General features: G+C 33.4%; 2 protein-coding genes across 2 annotated transcripts in view; both read left to right on the top strand.

Annotated features, from left to right (window-relative positions):
- Positions 1–7,406: 7,406 nt before the first annotated feature.
- Positions 7,407–10,571, top strand: LOTGIDRAFT_158705 (hypothetical protein; the record flags this gene model as incomplete). Its single annotated transcript, XM_009052148.1, has 3 exons — positions 7,407–7,524; positions 8,771–8,836; positions 10,372–10,571. 3 exons carry the CDS (start codon positions 7,407–7,409, stop codon positions 10,569–10,571), a joined length of 384 nt encoding a protein of 127 aa, XP_009050396.1.
- Positions 10,572–11,484: 913 nt separating this feature from the next.
- LOTGIDRAFT_158704 (hypothetical protein) overlaps positions 11,485–14,947 on the top strand; it is a gene marked incomplete at both ends in the record, with an annotated part of 4,642 nt that continues 1,179 nt past the window's right edge. Inside the window, one exon of the mRNA XM_009052147.1 lies at positions 11,485–12,379. Coding sequence (XP_009050395.1) covers positions 11,485–12,379 — 895 coding nt within the window. The remainder of the gene's footprint in view (positions 12,380–14,947) is intronic.

Genomic DNA, 14,947 nt, shown 5'->3' with positions numbered 1-14,947 from the left:
ACTTCAATATCAGAACAAACCTGTTGATGGGAATATTAACTCTAGTTGCACAAAAACAACCTGGAGGTAAGTAATTATTCTACTGGCTGATGTCATAACCACGAAACAGTCTTATGGTATTTTGAATACAAATAGGGGAAAAAGGGATTATGCGGGATTGCCAACCTTTGGGATTAAGATTCTAAATGCGGAGCAATATATCCACCATGATAACAGTTGGTTTGTAAACAGGACTAAATGTGATTTGGACAATATAACACACTAATCGGAACAATGTTCACCATTTATCCCACTGGCTTAACATTCTGTTTGTTTTCTTAGGATACTAAACCTAGCATACAGTTTAAATTCTGATTGGATGAATATTCAAACAAACCAATCAGAAGTTCAGTATTTCAAACAAGAATCTGTCTCCATGAGAATCAAACAGGCTTTCTGGCCACTAATCTCTACCATTCGATCTTCAATGCTATTGGTGGGCTACAAGTGAACACTTTTCACCTATTCTGTTGTTTCAACAGATTCAAATCTTTTCCTTAACAACATAGGTTGTTTACACCACCATTAAGGATCTCAGCATAAATTCAAAATAAGAAAGTTTTGGGGTAGGTTTTAATGATTTTTTTTTACTGAATTTAAATCAAACCATTATTTTCTGAAAAATTCTTTAGTTCAGTTGATCATTATGTCTCTTTGTTAATGAGCTTCAACCATTACTTCCATGGGGTCCAATAACACAGAAGCAATTCAGCATTTGGGTAGATTTATACGATGTGGGACTATTAGTATCTTCAAATTTCTCTTATAATCCATTGTATGACGTCATTGATAAGGCCAGTAAGAAGCAGAAGAGTTTCATGTTGGATTTTACTTTTATTTTGTCTATTATTTTATGAGAATTGGATTAGCAACCTAAAAAAACTTCTGTGTTTCTATTATAATGTTAACTTATATTTTTAACAACCCAAAGACATTCTAAGACTATACTATTTTGAGGTTGGTATTCCAATTCTCTTTAAAAATATAGAAGAACATTTTTTTAAACTTTTTACCTTGCTCAGACAATAAATATTTTATTTCCATGTCAACTCAAATGGAACGAAACAAAGTATACGAAGAAGATACGCCTAATAATTCGAGTTATGAAAAATACAACGGAAAACAAAAAATATTGAAAAACTAGCGTCATTAGGAAATATTGTAAGTTTGCACTTATTCTCATAAGAACTGTGGGGCAAAACTTTGCTGCTTTTCATATTCCCAAATATTGTTGTAGGGCGTATAACTCTTTCAGGTCTTACTGTTGCTATTTTAAGAGTTGCAGGATTTTCAGACATTGTTGGAACAATTGAAGCTTAAAATTTCCTAAAACACATACAATGCCCAGAAAACTTCTTAACAATTTTATTTCTAATGTTAGGCTTAGATGTATTATAGTTTATTTTTATTTAAGTGATCTTAACCAACTGTTTTTCACCATGAACTATTGGACGGTATCAGAGATAACCTGACAGAACATTTGACTGTTCTCACATTGTAAACCAAGAATACTACAAATATACAGATTTCCGGTAAGTAAAGAATGGTAGATTCAGGTAAGTGGTGGTATTGTATTATTTTCAAAGTAATATAAATTATATTCCTAACCCAATGTATATCCGAAATACAATAATACGAAATATTTTCAGTAACATTAGGCCTATGATATTTTACAAGAAAATCAGTATGCTAATAATATACACTGTCACAGAACTATACATTGTCATCATAACTTGACATTTTTCTTATAACTAGTCTCGTCATTGAGAGTTTCAAAGAAAAGATTTCTTCATTCTGAAGATGCATTAACTTAAACAGATGACAATGATTAGTAACTGGTGTTTAATTATGACCAGGGTTAAAAAAAAAATCGATTTGAGCACCTCGTTGTCCTTTATTGTTGTATTTCTTCCAAATAATCCTGGGATTGAAGCCAGACCTTTCCTTTCTAGGACGGATCTGGGATCCAAGAAAGACAAACTTTTCTGGAAGGGTTTTGTGATAGCTACCGCTTTCTGGTGTGGTTTTGTGATACAAGAAAGACAACCTTTCCTAGGAGGGAAATATGAGAATGACAAACTTTTCTAGGAAGGTTTTGTGATGCCCTGGACTTTACTTGAAGGAGCGAGAAGTTACAAACTTTGGTAATTGAGAACTACAAACTATATTTAAAAGTGTTTTGTGTTAGAAAAAAAAAAGGCCATGTTTATTCTACGCAAATGCTTACGTCACTTCTCCACTACAATGTGGGTGCAGCCAGGCTTGTCTACAAATAATGTACAATGTTAATATTTGTAATTTGTGTCCGTGTTTCTGATTTGTTGGAAGATGATATCACAGACTATGTTGTTGTTGTTAATCGTGATAGTTGGATCTGGACCAATTAGGTGGTTTGGTAGACCTACTGTTGGTTTGATAGTTAACAAATCTTCAAATCTGGTGGGACGAAATCATAATTACTCCATCAATACCTGTTTGGTTCTTTTCTCTTACTTCTTGTATTTCAGTCCTTTTGTGAAGCAAAATAAATTCTAATTCTAATCCAATGATAAATATATTATGTACCTATTTTTAAACAGGGTATTCAATATTTGTTATATGATCTGAGAACTGAATCTTTTCAGTAAGTTAAATTATGATACAATTAAAAAATAAGTTTCCTTAGGTTTTATTTGATACCATGTTTTATTATTATTGCCATAGTGGTCATCAATAATTGGCGAATTATTTCAAGAATTATATCGAGATCTACATTGTGGGTGTTTTTTACCTTTTCATAGTGACAAGATCCTTAACACGTGTTTGTGTCTCATTTATAATAATTATAGGTCTTGCCGAGACTTGAATATATATAGCATGACATAACTCATATTTTCAAGAGTGTATTTTTGTAAACTGGATATTTTAACATTTTGCTAAGATTATGAGGTTTGGAGATACCTTTGTCAATTGGCCAATTTCTATTATAAATCATTTTAATAGTCATACCTAATAACCTTTATTCTGATTGTACATTTTACAATTTCATCAGAAAAGACCTCAGTAGTAAAATTCATAAAATAATGAGGTTACAAGTAAAAATATGTTTTTTTTTTTTTTTTTTTTTGCCTATTTTAAAACCATTTAATCACTAAAAAGAAAGCTCATTAAAAATGTTTTTCCAAAATTATAAAAGTAAAGTAAATACTTTTACAAATGCTTTTCACAGACTGCTGCATGTTAAACAATATACACATTCACTCATTCATTCGTTCGTTCGTTCGTTCATTCGTTCATTCATTCATGTATTCTGTTTGTCTGTCCAGTGGCAGAATTATGTAAAAGTTTGAAATGGACAGGAGAGGATCATTTTACAATAGAAAATTTGAGATGCATCAGACTCTTTCCTTCGAATTTTAACATATAATATTGATAGTGATAAATCCTTGATTCCAAATTATTTTGTTTGTCTTGAAGATTTCAGTACGCTTGAATTCTAAGTGCACCAGTCAGCTGCTCTTGCATTGTCGATATGATGAGTATTTCGATATTTTGATTATACGTAACTAAAAATAAGGTTATGGCTTTCAGGGCTGCGTTATGCGAAATGGTTCAACAAAATACTAAGTATTCCTATCTGTAGGCCTAGAACTGTTTTTAAATATCTTTCTGTTTATACTTAGCTGAGGATGAAACCAGACATCATAGCTTTTTAAATTTAATTACATTAGAATAGATAATTTGATACAATTGAATTCGTTGAAAATCATAAAAAGTCTGCAGTAAAGCGTCATTGCTAACAAAATTATTGGTCTGATACTGGATTGTAATCTGTCCCGTCTCAAAATTCAAAAGATTTGATTGGTTGATTATAAATACTAACTAATAGACATATATTATCCTAATTTGTATTCATATGAATCAAACAACCAAACGTAGGAAAAATTGATCTATATTTGATCAAAAAAGACAAATTGCTTGATGGTTCCGACACTACTACGACTGACACTGGTATCAAAACCAAAGCGGGCAACACAACGGATGCAGTACCAAGATGCTCTGAAAAGACAGGAGTACCAGGTGACATTGGAAAAGAAGACGTTCCAAAGCAACCGAGAATAAAATTTCCAGCGCCATTTTAGTAACAGCTGGTATGATCGATTTCCATGGCTGGAGTATTTAGTGTCAAGGGACGCCCCTTTTTGATTTCCATGTCCGGTGTTTCACAATACATCTGCGGGTGCATAAAAATTCATCACTGAAGGCTACACAGATTCGAAGCATGCTGTAGGTGATAAAGGAAAGGGTCTCGAGAAGCATAACAATTGAGGTGTCAAAACAATTTCTTCAAGATAACGTTGCCAAGACAGGAAAGCAGGACTACAATCTTTGTTCTTCAAAAACTATACGATCAGAAATTGGCTTTCCCTAAATTATATGCACTGGCTGCAAGCGTTGCCATATTCGGTTCTAGTACCGCTGTGTGTGAAAGCAGCTTTTCAACTCTTACTCGCGTTGACTCACCACAACGACGATCTATTCTTCTTGCCTTCAACAGGAAGCGTACCCGGAAAATTAACTTGGACGTATTTGTTCAACGTTTTGCCATAAAACATACCCGACTACGTTTAAACTAAAACGGCAATAAAAATGTAACGTATTATAACTTGTGTGTTTTAACAAAAATAATCTCGAATCTAAAATACTCCTTGAAAGTCCGTTTCCCGACGTTTAATCGTCTACCAAGGTGCTTTGCTAAATTGCCCCCCTCGATTGCACGTTTGCCCACCCAGGAGTATTGGTCAGGCTACGGGCCTGATTGTAAGATGGGTTTTTTCTATGGTAACTGAATTGTTTATGATTAATGCCTTTAGACTGAGTGGTTTTAGATGCCATTGACATTTGACTGGAGAAGAAAGCATTGCACAACCTTTATTTTTATCACAATTAAAAAGTAACAATCTTTTTTGTAATGTTCAGTATTAATGATAAACAATGTATTTAAAATAAGTGTAACCAAATCTTTATTTTTGATCATTGATCACTGAAGGGAAGAAAGTCGATTCTGGTTGAGATTAAACCAGGCAGGCGTGCGGGCTATAGATCTTAGTCTACGATATTTAGGACAGTCTATAAGGATCATAAAGTAACAAGAAAAAAGCCCAAAGAGACATTGGAGCCAAGTCAACAAGCTCCGGGTCTTGGTATCTGGAGATGGTCAATAAGACCTCCCTGCCTTGATCTTTGAAGTAAGCAACATCATTTATTGCTGATTAGTAATTGGTTCCACTACCTAGGACGTGATCCTGAAAGCTGTACACCCCCCTTAAGGTTCTCCTACCTTGGACGCAGTCCTGAAAAAGAGCTACTTCAAATCCTAGTTGACCGCATCTAATCCAGGTGTATTCGTGTCCGAAAGTTGAAATTATTATCACCAAGTTGTTTTTAAAGGTTCCATTCTAAATTTCTGAAATGAAATGGACAGAACTGGCAACTTGGTTTATATCTTGAATATCTTTCCTTCATTTGGTTACACAGTACAAATTATCATTAAACCTTTGTCAATCATTTTGGCAGTGTGAACACTCAAAGCGACTATATTAAAAAAGGCAATGCTTTCGTTAAATTGTAAAACTCAATCCACTATACTTGACTATATGGTGCCTTAAAGCATGATTCTTATAGAAATTCTGTTTCAGTTACAGAAAACTTTCATTTTAGAATTCAAATTAACTACTTTCTACAAGACAAACTAAATACATTGGTATCAAGGATTTATCTTTATCATTGTTTTATGAAGGAATATCTAAGGTCTGATTCTAATCTGTCACATTTCTTCTAGTGTAAATACATTCTCTTCTTTCTATTTCTAACATATTTCATTCATTCATGGATAGATAGACAGAAGATGGAAAAGTTAAAGGAAGGGAAAATATAGGAATGTTTTATATGCTGTATTTTGCAACGAAATAAAAACATGTTTGACTGTTCTTGAAATCCATTTTTCCGATTAGCAATAAAATAAACATTAAAAAAAAACAAATGAGATAATTGTTTAAACTTTGGTAAAAATTCATGGGATGAACCTTATTTAACTCTAATCTAATAATATTATCATTTATTAATTATTAATTAAATTTATTTACTGAACATTAAGATCAAATATTTTAGCTGTAAACAAATACAGACAATAAGAAAATCAAAAAGAAAAGAAAGAAACAAAACGTACCTATCAATTAAATACTTCAAACCAATAATAAATTTTAGCTTTATCAATTCACCAAGTCTATCTTTTATTTATTTATATCTAAACAAGATTTAACAAAAATCAACGTTCTGGGCTTTTACAGATTTTATGAATGCATATGTGTTGTGGTCTGAAACTGTTCTGCTTATCTACGAGAAGTGTGTTTGTTTTAGGTGCTTTAGAAGACTTTGTATTTATTATTTATTTTTTTATAGAGAAAGGCATTGTCAAAATTTAAGATAATTAGAATTATCTCAGTTGATAATATTTACAGTCTTTGGCTGTGCATTTGAGACCTAAAGGTTTAATCATTCCACTTCCAGCTTTTTAAGCAGTTTTCAAAATTAAACAATATTTCTTTGAAAAAAAATATATCTAAGTCATTTTTAGTGAAAATAGGGTTGGTAAGAGATTATCGCCATATGCATGTGTCAAATTACACATAGTGTTTACTGGGTTATAGAAGTCACCTGTAATTAATTCCATCTTGTAACAATTTTACAACTTTTCGATTTCTTTTAATGCAACCAAATGTATTCATAAAATCTGTAGAAACCCAGAACGTTGATTTTTGTTAAATATTGTTTAGATAAAAGAATTAAAATCGAAAAACATACTCCTGACAATATGTTTTGTGGTCTAAAACTTGTCTGCTTATCTACGAGAAGTTTGTTTTAGAAGACGTTTGTTCAGAATTTATGTATAAAGTTTGCTCACATAGGTTTAACCAATGTTAATTTTAGCAATAGCTATATCATTGTTTTAACATTCATTGGTGTAAAACCTTAAAAGGCTCTTTATCGTACAATACAATCTTATGAAAATCCAAGTCTTTGGAATAATATACCCTGCAAAAAATATCCTATAGAAAAATAAATAATAAAATCCTTTGGCTTATTACATAACAAAACAAAACTATAGTTGCAATTCAATCACGCTATGGCAGTCTGTGGACGGGCGTTGTCATGCTGGAAGGTGTGGTTTTGGCGTCTTGCACAATGCGGTACAACGTTGTTGGGAGGTTAGACGTGCCATGAGCTCACTGTCTTCATAGCAACTAAATTCTCAGTAGGCGTCAGTTTGTGAATGAAATAATACTCAAGAATCATTAAACAAGAAAGTTTTTAGGTTTTTCTTGAAGATGTCGATAGATTTTGAAAATCGCAGTTCTGATGGTAAATTGTTCCATAAAACGGGTTCTTTGGATTTGAAAATTCGACTAGTTGTATGTTGGAGATTTTTTGTTTATGGCTTTGTAGGTTTGTAAAAGTATTTTAAATTCAATTCCTTTTTTAACTAGTAACCAATGGAGAGAATTCAAGATTGGGGAGACATGCTCAAATTTCCTGGTGTTGGTTAAAATTCGAGTCGCTGAATTTTGGATATGTTGTAATTTATCTATTTGGTATTCTGGAAGTCGGTGAAATAGGGCATTGAGGTAGTCCAATTTAGTTGTAATGAAGGCATGGATTAAATTCTCTTTGACGGTTGAAGTAAGACATTTCCCAATCTTTGGTATTTGTTTTAGAAGATAGAAAGCGGTAGAACAGGTGGAGTTGATATGATGTTTGAAGGACAGATTAGCTTCTATCACAGTTCATTTTCAAATTGGATCTGCGTAGTTTGAAGTTTTGTAAGTTTTTGTTTAGTGCCTAAGACGATTAACTCTGTTTTATCGGGATTTAATTTGAGGAAGTGTCTCGATCTGTTCAATAGATTTAGATTGTGTTGATGTTTCAAAAGCTAGATAAAGTTGGGTATCGTCAGCAAATAGGTGAGCAGACAGTCCATGTTGATGAGCTACGTTTGTTAATAATTTGGTACCAGTTACATCTACAGTCATGTGGCGATTTGTTAAGTATGTCTTAAACCAGTTGTAAGCATCCTCTCGAAGTCAGATTTCATCCCATAAGGCACTGACAAGTCCAAAGTAACAACAGAACACATTGTTGTTTGTCCATAGCATGGAAGATATCATTGGTGATCTTTATCAGAGCTGTTTCCGTACTGTGATATTGTTTATAGGCTGACTGAAACGGATTATCCAAATTATTGGTAGACGTGTGCTAGATTAACACACATTTCTCTACAAGTTTAGAAACAAAACTTAGATTGCTAACTGGGCGATAATTATTAAGAATATCCGAGTCTAAATTGGCTTTCTTGAGTAAAGGTCTGATTACAGCATTTGAAAGATTATTTGGAAATGTACCCTGCAACAGACTTGAATTAACAATGGCAGAAATGAAGTGGAGAACTATGTCTAAATGATCTTTTAGAAACCATGTAAGTACTGGATCCAGTTCAACTTCCTTCGCTTCTGATTTGTATATTTCTTTAGGAATTTCTAAACCTGAATGTCGCCACACTCTCTCAGCTCTACGGCGCACTTTACGGGCATTTCGAACTTCTTCATCAAACCAAATTCTTTAACTGTCCCTAATATATCTGCCACTCCTGAACCTCAGCGTTTTGAGCATCAGCTGCTTTCTTTTGTGTTGATAGCCGGTGCAATTTCTGCAGCACCACCAGCCGTGGCATCAGCAGCGGCAATACCAGCAAATATGAAAGGTAGGAAAGGTAAAAAGCCACCTTCCTTTGCGTTCGCGTCAATTCTTTCCAAGTCTATATCGTCTCTGACAACACAATATTTACATTTATCGTTAAGATTTTTAGATATGCTGATCTGTTTACAGTTGGTGAAGCTGTTTCTAAAGCCTTTATTATTTTCTTGTGTTTTTTCGATATGGATACTTATATTTACTCCTGTTTTGAAAAGATCTTCTTGATGAGCTGATAGATCGAAACAAAAGATTGGGCAAAATCTACATATTCAAACTGAGGTGGATTTCACACACATTTTTATAATTTCTATACAATTCATTATATTCCTTTGTTAGGATAATTATCGTTGTTTAATCTTACTTGAACTTTAAAGATATTGATATAGTTTTTCCTCGTCCTATAATCTATAGTCAACATGTTGAATATTCTCGTTTCTGCGTCGGAATTATGACGGTATATAAAGCTGGAGATTCGTTATTTCTAATTTTTGCAATTTACGTAATTACCCCAACTATTATCATTCAAGCTTCATCTGCATCATTTGCAACATTTCTTACCGGTTCTTTTAAAACACTTCTATCACCAACATCAGGTATTAATCCAGAAAATGAAGTTTTTGGGAAGAAATTGTTTTCTAACGTTGTGTTGGTCTTTGGTTGCCTCTTTCCGATGCTTATTTCAGATGCGATTTCAAAATCAATTTCTAAGGTAACACTCCATCATTCAGTTGAGATTTAGAACCAACAGTTGGTGAAATGATTATAATCCTCTTTTTTCTTATTAAATATATATTGAATCAATATTGAATAGGATCATATAATTGAAAGATTGGATCTAGTCTGTAATTTTTGCCATTTTTAAAGATTAAAATTTGATTAGAAATTACCCTATAACTTTAAAACCTTTTCCTAGTTTTTCTAAAGCTCGTTTCTCTTATTTGCTATAGTTCTTTCAATTCGTCAGACTTTTTCACTAATACTAATTCCCGCTTTTGCGACAGAACCCAGAGTTAGAGCTTGACTAAGATGGCGGACGTGCAGAAATAGTGCGCAAGGACAGGGAGCTTTCGTCTCATTTGTTAAGATTCGTATAAGGCCGGGTCAATGCACAAACAAAAGACTATATATCTACTATAAATAAGGATTTTACAATACTTAGAATGTGTGAACTAAGTTAAGAAAAGAAATGAATAAGTTGTGAGTTCTTGTAAACTAAATTCATCGTGAACACTATACATGTAAACAGAGATCTGCAGTCGATAGGCAGCAACAAACTAAGAAGGTAAATAAGTCATAAGTTTATCAATTACATGTATATATAGAATGGTGGTCTTTTAGTTAAATTATGGATGATAAGATAATAGATATTAGTCAAACTGCCAAAAAGAAGACGCAAAACAAAGGCCCAAAATACCTAGAGAGAGTTCAACTAAATCGGAAGTGATCAAAGTCTCAATATGGATCTCTGTGAAATAAACGATACGTTAAACGACTTGAAAAGTCAAGTAATAACTAAATCCGATTTAAAAGACTTTATTTCAGACACCACAAAGGGAATTCTTGATACCATTCGTGCAGAAGTGAGAGACGAAATTAAAGCTCTAGCAGAAATATCAAACAGCATCAATGGTAAATATGAGCATGTATTGGAACAGAACGAGATGCTTCGGGAAGAAATTAAAGTAGTTAAAAACGAAAATGGAGATTCGAAAAGGTTAGTGTGTGAAAATTCGTGTCAATGAAAGTCTAAAGACATGTAATTACAACGAACAATACTCGAAGTGTAATATTCGAATCACTGGATTAGCTACAAATGAATCTTCCGACCTAAAACGTGAATTTATTAAAATGATGTATGAAATAACTAACATATCTTTGGAAGCAAATGACATTGTAGCAATACATCCCATCCCATCTAAATATAGAGATAGGCCTGCACCAATATTAGCAAAACTGATAAATAGTGAGTGTAAGGCTAAACTCACGAGAAAACGCAAGGAGATTCTGAACAAGAACATAAAAATCAGTGATGACATAACAATCAAAAATTTGAACTTAATTGTTCTGCAAGAGACTATTGAATTGACTGTCCATGTTCCAAAATGTTTCCTTATATTTTTATAAGTTTAATCTGATCCGTACTTTTTGTAATAACCATGCTTCCGGTCATGGCATCCAGTGTTGTCATGAATTCAAATAGTAAAAAGTAAATAGTAAAAAGTAAAAAGTATATAACTAAAAGTAAATGTAGTGAATTAGATGTTAAGTAATTTAAACTAAGAAAAGAACCAACTGTATTATCAATCTGTTTTATTAACTCTATAGAATTGGCCAATTACCAGGGGCTTAGACCGGACGGCTTCATGCACTCTCACGATCCACAAAAATTTGAATTCTGACAGAAGTCAAACCTGAACTTTGCTAACCACGGGATTGGAGAAATGCTGAAGAAATTTGGAGGTTAATCTACTGTGTTTAATGACTGGTAAACTGTATTATATTTGCTAATCTGTATCCTGGTGAAATTTGAGAAAATTCAGTCAGAACTGGCACGTATTGTGTATTTGCTGTGAAACTGGTCACATTTACTGAACTTTTGTTTATCTGTCACATATCCTGTGAAATTTTGACTGATTGAATTTTTGAAAATTAAACATGCCACCAGAGGAACTGAAAACCTTGCTCTTAGAAGCCAAGAAGAAAAGAAGAAACTGCAAAGCTGCTATTACCAGACTAGGGAAAGTACTAGATAGACTGATTAATGAAAAAAGGGGAATAGAAGAAATCCAAGAAATAGTTTTGAAAATAGACACTGCATTTGATAATCTGGTGGAAACACATACTGCATATACTCAAATGATAGATGACGAGGATGAATTTGAAACTGCAGAAATTTGGTTGGATGATGTGCAAAACCAGGTCACAACATTAAAAATGTATTCCAAAGATTATGTTAAACACTTAGATGATGAGTTCCAAGCAAAAACCCAGAATGTTGAAATTCCCCAGAGCCCTGATCAAATAAACCTGTCACCCTCTTCATCCCCTAATGACAATTCATTACCTACTGATATCCAGATTAATTCTGATGTAAATAATATTGTTGATCCTGACAACCACAGTATAGACGATAATCCGAGTAAATCTGCTGTCAATCCGAGTACTTCTGCTGATGATAATCCGAATCCAAGTACTTCTGCTGTTGTTAATCCGAGAGATTCTGCTGCTGCTAATCTGAGAAATTCTATTGCTGTTAATCCGAGAAATTCTACTGCTGTTAAACCGAGAAATTCTACTGCTGTTAATCCGAGAAATTCTACTGCTGTCAATCCGAATAATTTTGATGCTGATATTCTGAGTACCGAGAATATGAATGGTCTTACTGCTTCAACTAGCCTGAATAGTAATTCTGTCAGTGGAAACCCTACACAATCTACCGATGTTTGTCAATTTAAAATGGAGAAACCGAAGATGCCAAAGTTTAGTGGAGATGTTCGTGAATATTATACTTTTAAGTCAGACTTTTTGCATATGGTTTCATCGAGATATAGTAAACGAGATGCTATAACTTTACTGCGTTCCTGTTTGGTAAATAAGCCATTAGAATTGATAAGTGGTATGGGTTCTGATTATGATGCTGCCTTTGAATATCTAGACTCAATGTATGGAGATTTATTGCTGATTGTATTACCCAAGATTTAACACGTTTCCGTCCACTAAGAGATGGTGAAGATGCACGTTTTTAGTTCATGTTGTCCGAAGAAGTTATAACACACTTAAAGAAATAGGCAGACCTAATGATATGAACAATAATCACATGTTAGCTTTAATTGAACAGAAGATGAACACGGAAGACAAGAAAGTTTGGTTCAGATATCTTGAAAAAGACAAAAAGACTGCTGATTTAGAAGATTTATTAGAATGGATGAATGCTGAAATGAAGTCTCGTATTCGTGCTACTGCTCCTTTAAGATCATCTGGTCAACACTCAAGATTCAACATACATCATGGTAATTTTGATGATAGACCTGCTGAAATCAATCGATATAAATGTTGGCTTTGTAAAAGCAATGATCACTGGTTAGACCAATGTCGTAATTTCCTGTCCAAATCTGTATCTGATCGTATTAAAACTCTGAAAGATAATCATGCCTGTTTGAGCTGTTTGAAAATTGCTGGTAAAAATCATGGTGTAATGAACTGTTCGAGAAGACGCCAATGTACTGAATTCTATAATGGGAGTCGCTGTAAACTGTTTCATCATAAATTACTTCATCCTACTAATAGAACAACAAGCCCTGATCACCACAGTGTAGGAATTGCATCAATGCTGAATAGTAGAGAAACTATTTTACCTGTAATAACTGTTGATATCTATGGTAAATGTAATACTGTTAGAGGAAATACCCTGTTAGACTCTGGTGCCCAGCTTAGCTTAATTAGAAAATCAATGGCCGAACAACTTCAATTAGAAGGCAAAGATATAAGTATTGTGATGACAAAAATTGGTGGAGATTCTGAAGAACTTAGAACCAAGCTGTATAAATTTAGAATAGTTTCAATGGATACTGGTAGATCTTTTCAAATTACTGCTTTAGGAATTCCATGTATTGGTGAAGATATTGAAGAAATTAGATTATTTGAAATAGCTAAAGTTTTTAATTTACCTGTTAGATGTTTACATAGAGGTTACGGCTCTCTTGATCTACTCATAGGCATAGATCATGCTTTTTTGCATACAGGGGATATAAGACAATATAACAATCTGATAGCAAGACATTCACCTTTGGGATGGATTATATTTGGTGTGACGTCTGGTTATCGAACTCAAGATCATCGTGTGTATCATGTCGGATTGTCGGGTCCAGTAGATATGGCTGACTTTTGGACTACAGAAGCAATGGGTGTGGCTTCAGGTTCCTGTTGCTGTCGAGAAAGTGGTCTCAGTCCCATAGAAATTAAAGAATCTAAGATAATCGAGAAATCCTGTAAGAAGATTGGTAATCAATGGTTAATACCTTATCCTTGGAGAAAAGATCCTAATTTACTTCCTGATAATAGAATACAAGCTGAAAATAAATTGGAATCAACTGAACGTCGACTGCTGAAATATCCTGTACATGCTGAAATATATAATGGTCAAATTGAAGAAATGGTGGATATGAAATTCGCTAGAAAACTTACAGATTCAGAAATTACTGAATACCAAGGTCCTGTTCATTATATTTCCCATCATGAAGTTATAAAACCAGAGAAGAAAAGTACACCTGTAAGAATAGTATTTAACTCGTCTGCTAGTTTTAATGGTCACTGTTTGAATGATTACTGGTATAAAGGTCCTGATCTTCTCAACAATTTATTTGGAGTTATACTGAGATTTAGAGAAAATGAAGTGGTTATTTGTGGGGATATTTCCAAGATGTATCACAGAGTACTGATTCCTGTAGAAGATCAACATGTTCATAGGTTCCTGAGGAGAAATCTCAATGTTGAAAAACCTCCTGATGTATATGTCAAAACTGTATTGACATTTGGTGATAAGCCAGCACCTGCTATGGCTCAGATGGCTGTAAAGAAAACTGCTGAAGAAGTAAAATCTAATTTACCTGAAGCTGCTAAAGTATTAGAAAATGATGTTTATATGGATGATATATGTACTTCAGTTAAAACTGTAAATGAAGCTAGTAAACTGACTATTGATATTGACTCTGCACTAGCTAATGGTGGATTTAAAGTTAAAGGATGGATATCTAATAAAGTATTAAACTGCTTACCTGTTTCTGAAAATCAAGATTTGAAACTGTTGACTAATTTAAATGAAGAAAAGGTTTTAGGAATCGTCTGGAATAATACTAGAGACACTTTTTCATATAAAGTCAAGATTGAATTTGCTGATAAATCTAATGTTCCTGTTTGTTTGACAAAAAGAAGAATTTTGAGTCAAATTGCTAGATTATTTGATCCAATTGGTTTTGCTGCTGCATTTTTGGTACGACTGAAGATTGGAATGCAGAAACTGTGGCAACTTGGTTTAGAATGGGATCAAACCTTACCTGAAAATTTGCAATCTGAATGGTTAAATTTGTTTGCTGAAATGAACAGTTTAAATGGTATGAAA

The sequence above is a fragment of the Lottia gigantea genome (genome assembly GCF_000327385.1).
Source record: "Lottia gigantea unplaced genomic scaffold LOTGIsca_18, whole genome shotgun sequence".
Taxonomy (NCBI): domain Eukaryota; kingdom Metazoa; phylum Mollusca; class Gastropoda; family Lottiidae; genus Lottia; species Lottia gigantea.
Note: the sequence above shows the minus strand (reverse complement) of the source record. Positions and strands in the feature narration are given on the sequence as shown.